This window comes from Aulostomus chinensis, chromosome 12 (assembly GCF_037954235.1).
Source record: "Aulostomus chinensis isolate RoL2024-O1b breed Wild chromosome 12, RoL_Achi_v1.0, whole genome shotgun sequence".
Taxonomy (NCBI): Eukaryota; Metazoa; Chordata; class Actinopteri; order Syngnathiformes; family Aulostomidae; genus Aulostomus; species Aulostomus chinensis.
Genome location: NC_141331.1, coordinates 22854072 through 22866388, shown reverse-complemented (window position 1 = coordinate 22866388; position 12317 = coordinate 22854072). Strand labels below are relative to the sequence as shown.

The 12317-nt window shown below is 44.9% G+C and overlaps 1 protein-coding gene across 3 annotated transcripts in view; it reads left to right on the top strand.

Moving 5' to 3' along the window:
- Nucleotides 1–12317, top strand: part of dnajc10 (DnaJ (Hsp40) homolog, subfamily C, member 10) — a 48822-nt gene that overhangs the window by 24224 nt on the left and 12281 nt on the right. For all 3 annotated transcript variants that reach the window (XM_086220814.1, XM_086220815.1, XM_086220816.1), the window contains exons 21-23: nucleotides 10278–10331; nucleotides 10403–10550; nucleotides 10722–10844. In XM_086220814.1, the coding sequence (XP_086076940.1) occupies nucleotides 10278–10331; nucleotides 10403–10550; nucleotides 10722–10844 (325 nt within the window). The remainder of the gene's footprint in view (nucleotides 1–10277; nucleotides 10332–10402; nucleotides 10551–10721; nucleotides 10845–12317) is intronic.

Genomic DNA, 12317 nt, shown 5'->3' with positions numbered 1-12317 from the left:
AAAACAATTCCTGCTCCCTTTGATTATCGTCACAGGATATTGTTGATGTGTATAGTTCCTCATAATACTGTTGAAATGTTTTATTTATGGCTGTTGCTGAGGTTACCAATTTATTCCCTTGTTTAATTGCTGAAATTAGATTTGAGGAATCTTTACCTTTCACTTGTCTGGCTAATATTTTACAATTCTACAATTTCATTTAGCAGACGCTTTTGTCCAAAGCGACGTACAACACAAGCAAGAATTTAGACTTAATTAAGGAAAAGCCCATAGGAAGCGCAAAAGTGCTTCAGTTATGATTTGGTCACAGGTACTGCCATCTAGTGGCAGAAGTGTCGCCCCCCCTCCCTTTTTTTTTTTTTTTTTTTTGATAAACATACAACATCACACAACACAGTGCTACATAATCACTAAGTGCTGGGTCTTGGACCCTCTGACTTATTCTACCCCACAGGACAAAGAGGAGAAGAGTCAGGTTAAGTGCCTAGGTGCTCTCTGAACAATTGAGTCTTCAATTGTCTCTTAAAAGTAGAAAGGGACTCAGCACAACGCACAGAGTTGGGTAGTTCGTTCCACCATTTGGGAACAACAGAAGAGAAGAGTCTGGCTAGGGATTTGGAGCAGCGCTGGGCTGGAAGCACCAGGCGACTTTCGCATGCAGAGCGTAGTGGGTGAGAAGGAGAGTAGACCTGGATCAGGGATTCCAGGTAGGCTGGAGCTGTTCTTGTGATTGTTTTGTAAGCCAAGAGAAGTGCCTTGAATTTGATCCTGGCTGCCACTGGAAGTCAGTGAAGAGAAACCAGCAGCAGGGTGACGTGCCCTTTTGGGCTAGTTGAAGACCAGACGTGCTGCTGCATTCTGGATCATCTGCAGAGGCTTGAATGAGCATGCAGGGAGGCCTGCCAGAAGAGAGTTGCTGTAATCAATGTATGAGATGACAAGAGCCTGAACCAGAATCTGTGTGGTCTGTTGGGTCAGGAAGGGTCTGATCTTCCTGATGTTGTAAAGGTCATAACGGCAAGACCGAGAAACTGAGGCCACAGGAACCTTAAAGGTCAGCTGGTCATCAATCATGACACCCAGGTTTTACTCGACTTTTCCCCACCCTAATAGAATTCAGTTTTTAAATCTATATAAGGAGTATTGAACTTTTTTATTGTAAATTTCATGCAACTGAAACTTAAGTTTACAAAGTTCCGGATATTTATATTAAGAGAATTTCAGGGCCAAACAGTTTTCCTTTAATTTAATTTCATTTTCCAATTGTTTAATCTTATTCAGGTTTTCCTTTTTCTTCAAAACTGACTGTGAAATCAATTTCCCTCTTATAAAGGCTTTTGAGACTTCCCAAACTGTTGTAATATTCTCCGTACTGCCCATGTTTTAACTGAAAGAAAGATTTCAAATCTTCAGCTGGTAATGTCTTAAAGCCTCCATCTTGTATTAGGGAGGTATTCATTCTCCATCGGGTGCTCTTAACCATATCCGATCCCACCATCATACCCAGTTCCACCGCTGCATGGTCTGTAATAGCAATAGATCGTATATTACAACTACTTACACTGTTAATTAGGGGGCTTGCAATTAGAAACATATCAATTCTGGAATATGATTTATGACAATGGGGAAAAAAAGGTATATTCCCTCTCCCGAGGATTGATAAGTCTCCAGACATCTACAAACGCCATATCTTCTTTTAACATGTGTATTGCTTCCCTATCTTTAGTCATCAGTGGACCCTTAAACTGACTTTTATCTAAGATAGGATCCATGACTTGGTTAAAATCTCCTGCCAGTATTATTTGCCCATCCATTTCTCCCAGAACCTTATTCACCTTATGAAAAAAGTGTGGGTCCCCTTAATTTGGTGCATAAATGTTGCACAGTGTCACCTGTAAACCCTCTATTATCGCCTGCACACATATCGTTCTTCCCTCTGTGTCTTTAACGTCTTTAAGCAGCACAAAGTGTATGTTTTACTGACCAAGATCATTACTCCATTGCGTGAACTTGAAAGTGAACTGTGAAAAATATGCCTGACCCAACCTGTTTTAAATTTGTCTGATTCCCCTTCATTTAGGTGGGTTTCCTGTATGAAAACTATATCTGCCTTATTAGTCTTCAAATATGACAGCACTTTATGCCTTTTGACTGGATTCCCACTCCCATTAATATTCCAAGACATATACTGAATACATCTCCTTGTCATAATTGTTCAGATGTCTTTCCATAACCATGTCTACAACACTGTATGATCAAGATGCCCACACCTACTCGTATCTTTCTCAGAGGACCTGTACCTTGCAAAACATGAACACATAACGTGGAAAAAGAACATTTCCAATATGAAACGGGTAAAGAGAAAAAAGAAAGAACTAAGAAAAACCAAAATTCAAGCCAGAAACGTCTGACAGTCCTATAGCTGTCATCTGCAGCCTCGAATGTTCAACAAAAAAAAAAACCTTATCTGGTCCGTGGGTCACCGCTCCTACCGCCTGTGTCCCCAGATGACAGCCCCGTCCCGTGAGACTCGTAGAGCTCCCCGACGTGGTCCCTTCAACACGTAGATGCTCTCGAATACAAACACGCATCAGTTCTCCTCGGATGCCCAATCTCCATCCTAATTGTTGCCAGTGATAAGCTTGTCCGCTGCCGTTGCTGTGGTGAAGCTCACATTTTTCCCCTGCCACTTGAATCACAGTGTGGCTGGATATGCCAATGTGTACCTCACTTCCATCTCCTGAAGTTTGCGCTTCATGGGTGTGAATGATTTTCTCTTCTCCGCCAGCTCTTTCGTCATGTCGGGGAATATCGACAGCCTGCACCCTTCCCACTCGAAGCCCTGCTTTTCCTTTGCCACATTTATCACTTTATCCCTCGCTGACTGTCTCAAGAACCTGATGAGCACCGGTCTCGGCGGTCGTTCCGGGTCCTGTAAGGACACGGGTGTGCGGTGCGCTCTCTCCATTTCAAATTCGGCAGCATCAGCCTGGATCCCCAGTCTCTCTTCTAAGATCTTCTGAACACAACTCACCAATGTCCCATTGGTCCCAAATGTCTCCTTCAAACCCACCAGCCTCACGTTATTCCTTTTGCTGTGATTCTCCATGGCTTGGACGCGCATCCACATCTCCATTAGCTTACTTTTCTTACCCTCATCAGTGCGGGTCTGCACCACAGCGTCCTCCATGCGCGTGATGTGCGTTTCGGCTTCCGACAATCTCTCCTGTATGGTGTGCACTGCAGTTTTCAACTCAGTTGTCTCCTTAATTGTCGAGACATCCGTCGCGACACTTGACAGTGTTGTGCTCATTTTGGCAATTTCTTTGAACAGACTGTCAAGGGAGGCAGGTGGCTCACCTGCTGAGCTTCCCTCCTGCTGGGGGCTTTTCCGGGTCGCCATGCGGTCTCCGCTTTTAAAATACTTCGACGACGACATTTTGCCTATTTCCGTTGTTTCCTCTCAATAAAGCAACACCAACCAGATGCTCTCAAAGGCGGAGGTAAATCTTCCTCAAAGATGAGCCTCTTTTTGAAACAATGTAGAATTTTACATGTCAGGGAGAGGAGAGTCCCCAGACTGCTGCCACCTTGTTCGCCGTATCCATGTTACTCTCTACATTTGCCCATTCTAGAGGAAATATTTCTTCTAATTCCTCAAATCCATCCAACCATTGTCTTCCACTTATCCTGTTAAGGGCCGCTGGGGGGCTGGAGCCTATCCCAGCACACTTCGGGGACCAATGGTCAATTTAGTGTATCTTTGGCCTACTCCTCACTCGCACGTCTATGTTTTGTTTTTTGTTTTTTTTTTTTTAAACCTGTCCTGTTCAGCAGCTGGGGCAAGCAGTATCGATGTTCCTGGTGCCTTGTTGTACTGAAGCAGTTTTACTCTGCAAAGGAGGAATCAGATAAAATCCTCCCCTCGCCATATGTGTTTGATTTTATTTGGAATGGTATTGGTTCATTGATAAAGCTACCGGACTGAGGCTCAGGAGTGGATAGGAAGAGAGAACAGGGACAGGATAGGGAAAACAGGGGGGGGGGGGGGGGACACACACACAAAAACAACAATAGCAGAAAAACAAACAAAAAACAGTAACAACAATCACAACAGAGAGCAAAAAAAGGTGGTTGCAGAATTTCCAGTGCAGATTTACCATTTGGTTTAATACAATTTTAAAATAAATGTCTGAGTGTGTGATTATGGATCAGTTGTGCACCACTTGTGTGTGTGTGTGTGTGTGTGTGTGTGTGTGCGCGCGCGCATGTGTATGTGTGTGCTACGGTTTGTCTTGGATGCTGTGGGTAGCTGACTGTAGCTTATGTGGGGAACCAGAACATCATGCCCCCAGTCCAGGATAGCAGGCAGGTCAGGACCAAGCCACCAGGGCACCCAGAAACCCCCAGAACACAGGGAGCCCAGGCCGCCCACCCCAGGACCCGCAGGAAAGCAAAGGAGCAGCAACCCCCACCTGGAGGCAGCCCACAGAGAGACAGGGCAGACAGAGGACCCCAGGACCATAAGGCACCACCAGCCAGCAACCCCCCCCCCCCCCTAAAAAAAAAAAAGGGAAAAGGACCTCCCACTCACCCGAGAGGCCTATGCCTGCCTGCCAGGGTGAGCCGAAGGCACTCACGTTCGGGACCACCACCCCCAGACAAAAAACAATCATAGCCTCATCTTCCTCCATACCGGGGCTGAGCACTCCATAGGTGCGGATGCAGTCCAGGGGACCTCAGACCTAGTAAAACCGCCAGCAAGAGATCCACTGCACAATGGCAAGGACTGCGACCAACCCCAGCCCAACCACTATACGAGGAGGCAGACCACCCCTCCCAAGAGCACCAGTCAGGCCCGCGTCAGTACAGTTAGCAAAAGGGGCAGCAATGGACCCACTCCCTGCCCCAGCTGCCCCCCCATCCCAGCATGGGTGCAGGATGCAAGTTGTGCGTGGGAGTGTGGATGTGATGATGTGGATGATGAGAATGTAGTTAAAACTGGGGGGAGGCACCCAGGGCATGGGAGCCCCGCTGGTTGCAGACGGCAGAGTCTCCCAGTACATCCCCATGCACTCCCACAAGCCCTAAATGTCTATGATGTGATTAAAATTTGGGGTTCTAGCCCCTCAAGGCCTAGTGTCACATGAGATGTAGTGTGATGGGACAGAGAGGCGATGAGAGGGGCTGAGGCATGGGCCAGACCCGCAGGGGGCCAGCTTCCAGACTGGCCCCGCTGACCACCCCGTCACCACCGCAACCAGCCACAGGGAGTCTAGCCTACCTGGTCAAGGGGTCAAATCAGAGAACCAAGGGGCACTGTCCGGAGATCTGGGCAGAGGGTCCACCACCCAGGCAGGGAGGGCCCAGGCCCACCATACACGGCGGGACCCCCAGCCGGCAGCCCATGGTCAGGGCAGCCAGTCTGATCAGCATCAAGGAGGCCAGCCCCCAACCCTCCTATGTCTCCCTGCATCCTCCCATTGTCTTGGAGTGGCGGCAGTCCAAGACACCACGCCAGGGCTCAGCCCACCCAAGGAGAGGGCCGAGGTAAGTGCACCAAATGTGGGCGAGACCCCCCTGGGGTGTGGGCCGGGTCCCAGGCTAGCTAGTCCCAGGTACCAAGCCATCCACCTCCCGACCCCCCTCCCCCTCCCTCTCCAACCCCCTCCTAAACCTCCCTCCTTACCCTCCTCCCAGCGTCCTGGGGCAAACATGCCACAGCAGGCCCCGGCATGCCCCACCAGGGACTGGGCCAGCACCGCACTCCACACCGCGGGACCCCGCCGGGAGACCGGCATGGTCCAGGGCCCCGGACCCCCCATACTGTGGGGAAGCCCCGACCCAGCCCAAGGACCCCCCAACCCCCAATCCCACAGGGTGCCACCATGATAGGGGAACTCTGACGATCGACTTTCCTCCCAAGCAGACATTCTCTCCATGGAAATGTGGTCTAATAAAAGGTTTCTTTATTGAGTCATGCTTAGGTGATTCTTGGATTTCCAATTAATCAGGATGGCCTTTTTTGCGATGCTTAGAGCAGTGAGGAGCATGCAGGATTTGTTTACTTCCTTATTAACATTAGTGAGGTCACCTAGCAGACAAAGTGAGGGGAGGGTGGGGATGGGGTACCCTAACCACCATGATAGGTCTTCGCAAACCCCCTGCCAAAAATTGTTAACAGGTGTACAAAGCCAAATAGCATGCAGATAGCAGTCTGGTGAGCCAGTCGCACAATTTGGACAAATGTTTGTTTGTGTGAGGCCCATCTGGAACATCCTTTGTCCTGTGTAGTGTGTTCTGTGGAGAACCTTGTAATTTATTGATTGTAGGTTACCACTTCGAATCATTCTAAATGTGTTGGATGATTTGTATCCAAAAGTTAGGGTCTGAGTTGATCAACAGATCTTTCTCCCATTTGGCGGAAGGAATAGAGATTGTAAGTTCTGTTGTGGATACTATTGAGTTAATTTTAGACAGTAGCTTAGGGGGTGAAAGCTGTAAAAAATCTGTTATTCTTGTTGGAAGCTCTAAGTCCAACTGGGTAAGGTCAAACCGTGCCTGTATTATAGATTTGAGCTGAAGATATTCCAGAAATTAATTTTTTTTGATACCATAATTTGCTGTAATTTGGTTGAATTGTATGAATTCGTTGTCTTGGAAGATATGCTCTAGATTTTTAATCCCTTTATCGACCCATGCAGAAAAATGTATTGATTTTTTATTTTGCAGAATGTCAGTATTGTTCCAGATAGGTGTGAGCCTGCAAGGGGTGTTAGAGAGCCCATTGCTTTTGAGAAATTCCCACCAGGCTATGAGGGTGTTGCTGATGCTAATGTACTCAAAGCAGCTGTGATGCTTGATAACAGGGCTGATAAAAGGGAGATCAGAGATTTGGATTTCTTTGCAGAATGTTTGTTCATTATCGCGCCATGCTTGGTCTAATGAGTTTGACTTTAACCATTTTAGTATGTATTGTAATCTATTGGCCAAGTAGTAATTATAAAAATTTGGTAGTTCTAAGCCACCATAGTCTTTACTCTTTTGTAAAGTCTTCAAGCTTATACATGGTGGTTTAGCTTTCCAGAGAAATTTGGACATGTTTGAGTCGAGTGTTTTGAACCAAGTCCGAGGAGGTTGGGTCGGAACCATCGAGAAAACATAGTTGAATTTTGGCAAGATCATCATTTTCACTGTTGCTATTCTTCCCATAAGTGAAATGGGTAGTGTCCTCCACCGGGTGAGGTCGTCCTCTATGTCTTTAATTAGGGCGGTATGATTTAGCCGTGTCAAGTCAGAAAGTTTGGCGGAGATGTTGATGCCCAGGTATTTAATGTTTCCTGGCCGTAGTGGTGCGGCGAGAGTACTCTGGAAACCTGAGTTAATGGGTTGGACAGTTGACTTGCTCCAATTAATAGAGTAGTCAGAAATGGTTGAGAATTTATCAATGAGTGCTATCGTTTCAGGGAGAGATGATTGTGCATTTCGTAGGAAAAGTAATACATCATCAGCATAAAGGCTTATGTTATGGTTCACATTTGTTGTATCAATTCCCTTGATGTTTTTGTTCTGCCAGACTGCAGCTGCGAGTGGCTCTATGAATATAGCAAAAAGGGAAGGGGAAAGTGGACAACGTTGCCTGGTTCCTCTTTTGAGTGAGAAGCTTGGAGAAGTTTGATAATTTGTTCTAACACAAGCACTGGGAGTGCGGTAAAATGTTTTGATCCAGTTCACAAAGTTATCTCCAAACCCAAATTTTTGTAATTTGGTGAGGAGAAAATTCCAATTTACCCTGTCAAAAGCTTTTTCTGCATCTAAGGAGACAATTTATGGCATCCTTGCTCTGACTGTTACAGTAGTCTATCAGGTTGATAAGTCTACGTGTGTTGTTGGTAGAGTGCCGTCCTTTAATAAACCCCGTCTGGTCAGGATGTATTATGTGAGGTGTTACTTTTTCAAGCCTTCTAGCTAGCGCCTTGCAGATAACTTTAATATCTGCATTTATAAGTGATATTGGATGATAGCTTGTTGGAAGTCCTGGGTCTTTGTCCGGTTTAAGGAGAAGGCTAATAATCGCACAGTTCATGTGGGGTGGAAGGGTCAAGGTTTCCTGTATTTCAGTGAACATTTTGTAGAATATTGGTGCAAGCTCAGGCCAAAAGTCTTTGTAGAATTCTCAAGGTAAGCCATCCGGTACCGGGGCTTTCTTGTTTGGCGTATGTTTAAGGGCTTCTTGAAGTTCCTCGATTGAAATAGGTGACTCCAGAGCCATTATTTGGTCTTGATTTAATTTTGGCAAGTCAATTGTGCTCAGAAAGTTTTCGATGCTGGATTTGGATGGGTTCATCTCGGATGAATAAATAAATAAAATTTTTTGTAGAATTCCCTAAAAATGCAATTAATTTCTTCTGGGTCACAGGTTGTTTCCCCATTGGAGTCCTTTATGGAGGATATTGTTGCTCTTTCTTTGTTCTGTTTTAGTTGGTTTGCTAAAAATCTGCTGGATTTATTGTTATGTTCAAAGTTCTCCATGCGTAATGTCTTGCAGCTGAAATTGTGTTTTGATGTTGTCACGACCCGGCTCAGAGATCGTGACATCGAAGGAGGGAGACGCGGAGTCAACGTGACACACAACTAATAATTTATTATTATTATTATTAGCGTGAGCGGCAAGCATCGCAAAGACCGAAATCACTCATATACTGATTTATTATATCGGCTGATTGGCAATTGCGTTGACTAGCTGCTCTACTGATTCTGTCCACTTGAGGGTTGAATACCAGGTTGAAGTCCCCTCCTACTATAAGTGCTGTGTCTGAGTGGGCTGAGAGTGCAGTGAAGAAGCTGTGGAAGGAGGGGTCATCAACATTTGGACCATATATACTGGCAATACATACCTCAGTGTTGTGTGTGGATATGTTGACTATTACAAACCTACCTTCTGGGTCTACAATGGTGTTTTTACAAGTGGACCTTACATTTTTATGAATTAGAATGGCTACGCCTCTTTGTTCGGTGTTATAACTTGCTTTGTATGTGTGCGGGAACTGTGAGCTTAATATATGATTTCCTGTTTTAGGTAGATGGGTTTCCTGTAATAGGACAATGTCTGCTTGTAAATTGTAAAGGTGTTTTAAAATTTTTAGCCGCTTTTCACGTGAACCAATTCCGTGTACATTCCAAGTGACAAACTATAGTTTGTATCGAAACTAATCTGAGTGTAAGTTGTAATAAGTAGGTGAGTGAGCAAGAGAAAGTGTAGCTGTGTCTTTGTGCGCACGCGTGTGAGTGTGCGTGTGTGGTGGTGCCAGAGAGGATGAGAATGCATTGTGTGGCAAATGTAACAATATTATATAACTGCACTGCGAACCATATAAACATCACATTTAAAAATAACATGTAACACAAAACAATGACAGGAAAGACAACGGGGTGACATAAATACACACTCGTGAGTGAGTTTGGCATGCAGCAGTTTACCACGTGCGATGTGCGTTGCATGTCTTTGGACTGTGGGAAGAAGCTGGAATACCCGGAAAGAACCCACGTGGGCACAGGGAGAATATGCAGACTTCACACAGAAAGAAACCCTTCTTGCTGTGAGACAACAGTGCTAACCACTGCACCACCGTGTCACCCTTCCTCAAATCCAATGAATTCATAATCATTAAGCACTGTACTGTACACCCTCCTTAAGTGTTGCTTGTTGTTTAGCTTTGTTGTTAGTTTTTGTAATTAGGGCCTGAGCCAGTCCCTGGCGAAGACCCTATTATGTTTCGAAGTCACACTCGTTTGTTGTTCTGTTTTGTGGTTTGGCTTTGTATGTCTTATTGTCACTTGTCTGTATTTAACATAAAAATGTAAGTTTAAAGAAAAGGGAACAAGATGCAACAAATGAGTTTGAGAGGTTTGGCATTTTTGGGAAGTGGATTTCTTCTCTTGGCTCGCAGGTCTAGCAGTTTTCCATGTTTCCAGTCTTTGTGCTTAGTGAGGAACACCTAGTGAAAAGGAACACTTAAGAAACACCTAACACTTAAGGAACACTTAGTGGAACACTTCTCGAGACCTTTTATATTCTAGACACAGTGATGAGACAAAGAAATGGTGATCTTACAGACTCTTTAGCCCTGATAAACTGAGGAGTTCCTTAGGGTCTGTGTTGCTGCTCAACCTCTTTGTCTATGGGTGTCTTTGAATATTAACACCAAACTATTGGTCAAATTGAGTGTTTATTCACTCTGATTCTCCTTCTATTTATCTGCTTTGTGTGTCCTCAGAAGTTATAATGGTTGGCACAGAGATGCACATTCCCTGAGAGCATGGGCTCTGAGGTGAGACACAGCTTTCTTCCTTTCTTCAAATCTTACAGAGATGCATTTGGCTAACACTCTTCTCCGTGCAGCTCCCTGCCCAGAGCATCACTGGATCTGACTCCAGAGTCCTTCAGGTCTCTGGTTCTGTCAGGTCAGGATCATTGGGTTCTGGATTTCTATGCCCCTTGGTGTGGACCTTGTCAACACTTTGCTCCAGAGTTTGAAGTCCTGGCCCGGGTGAGGCATTTTTTGTTTTCACTTCTAATCGAGTAATCATTGCTCTGTGGTGTCAATGACAATGAACTTTACCTGACCTCAACTGCTGTAGGCTATAAAATGAAACAGAAATTAGGACGAATTTCTTTTTGTATTCAGGGTCTTAACAGGAAGTTCTATGTTTGATGACAGACTCTTAAAGGGGAGGTTCGGGCGGGTAAAGTGGACTGCCAAGCTCATTATCAGACCTGTCAATCTGCTGGAATCACTGCCTACCCAACTGTCAGATTCTATCCATATCTGGGAAGGAGGAAGGTAAGGATTTGTGTGTGCGTGCGCACACACACACACACACACACACACACACAGGCCTAATGGGCCTGGTGTAATTGTCCTAAGCTTTGATGGCTTAGGTTTCTGTTGTGTTTTCAAATGTGTCAACTGAGAAAGTCTCCATCCTCAAACTACACGAAAAGCACTGATCAGTTTGCAAGCTCACATTGGAAATTTGAGAACTCTTTTCTTCTCTTGAGTTTTGCATGAGCTTTGCTTGCAAAAAAAGGATATGCTTCTATACAACCAGGGTTTATCGGATGTGATCTCATCAGATGTGTTCAGTCCCCAGCATGCATACCTGCAGCCATCATTCACCCATTTGCCCTCTTAATCCATAGCCAGTGGCTCACTCTTAAAGCTCTCCTGTGGATCTGAAGGTCCTCCACTTTGTCTTCCTAGTCATGCCCAGCATTGTCAAGGCTTTACTGTGTGGCTGCCCTTCTCCATGGGTTCATAGCAAGTTTGCCATCCGGTCTTTCAACACTCGGTTAACTGATCTTGCTTAGTGTGCTATACCTTGTTGGCTTCATTTGTTCCAGCATGATCAGTGGATGATGATGACAATGATGATGATGATTGCTCATCAAAGCTCTGTTGCTGTGAAGGGTATGCCTCTCACCCACTGATTCCAATTTGTTTGCATCTTGATACATGTCCACCAATATGATGCATTGTGTAACATGTACAAACGGTCAACCATTAAGCTTAATATAAATAATGCACCGCAAGCATGTGAACCTTTGAAACAATATAATCAATAGAAAAACAAAACATGAATGTAAGATAATATAGCAAGAATGCTCTGTTTTTGCTTTTCTTTACAAAAATAAATCCTTATCAATGAATTAAATCTAGTCAGAAGAGGGAAATTAAGTTTACAGTGGTGTTGACAACCAACATTATGATAAAAGTTAACAGTAGTGTAGCTACTCTATTCAGATACAGCAGGGCTGGGTAGTATTTTTTTTGTCAGAGGGCCACTGTGGCTTGAATGAAGTAAGTGAGGAGCCACACATCACACAGTAAGAAAGCATAAAACACTTGCTGGAATATATTCATGAATTTGAACTTGTTTGCAACTGTATATGTCAGTCTGGTGGAGACAATGAAGGAGATTGTTGTCTGCACTGTTTAACAGCAGTACAGGCTCCTACACAAGACACAGTGGGTGCTGCAACCCGCCAAAGGGCTGATGGAACTGAAACACGTTATGCTTCATCTTTGCTGCTCACCTCAACAAAATGACCAGAGCCACTGCTTTCACGATTGCATGTGTTCATCCTCAGGACAACATAGAAGTAGAACCACTTAGCTTGTGGTAGCTTGTACATCTTTGAATTGTGGCTCTGGACTGCTTCAATGTGTTACATTTCTTGGTTTAAAGGTGTTGTCTGTGGTTCACCATGCACCACACACTAACCAATATAACATGAACATAATTTGGGTTATAGC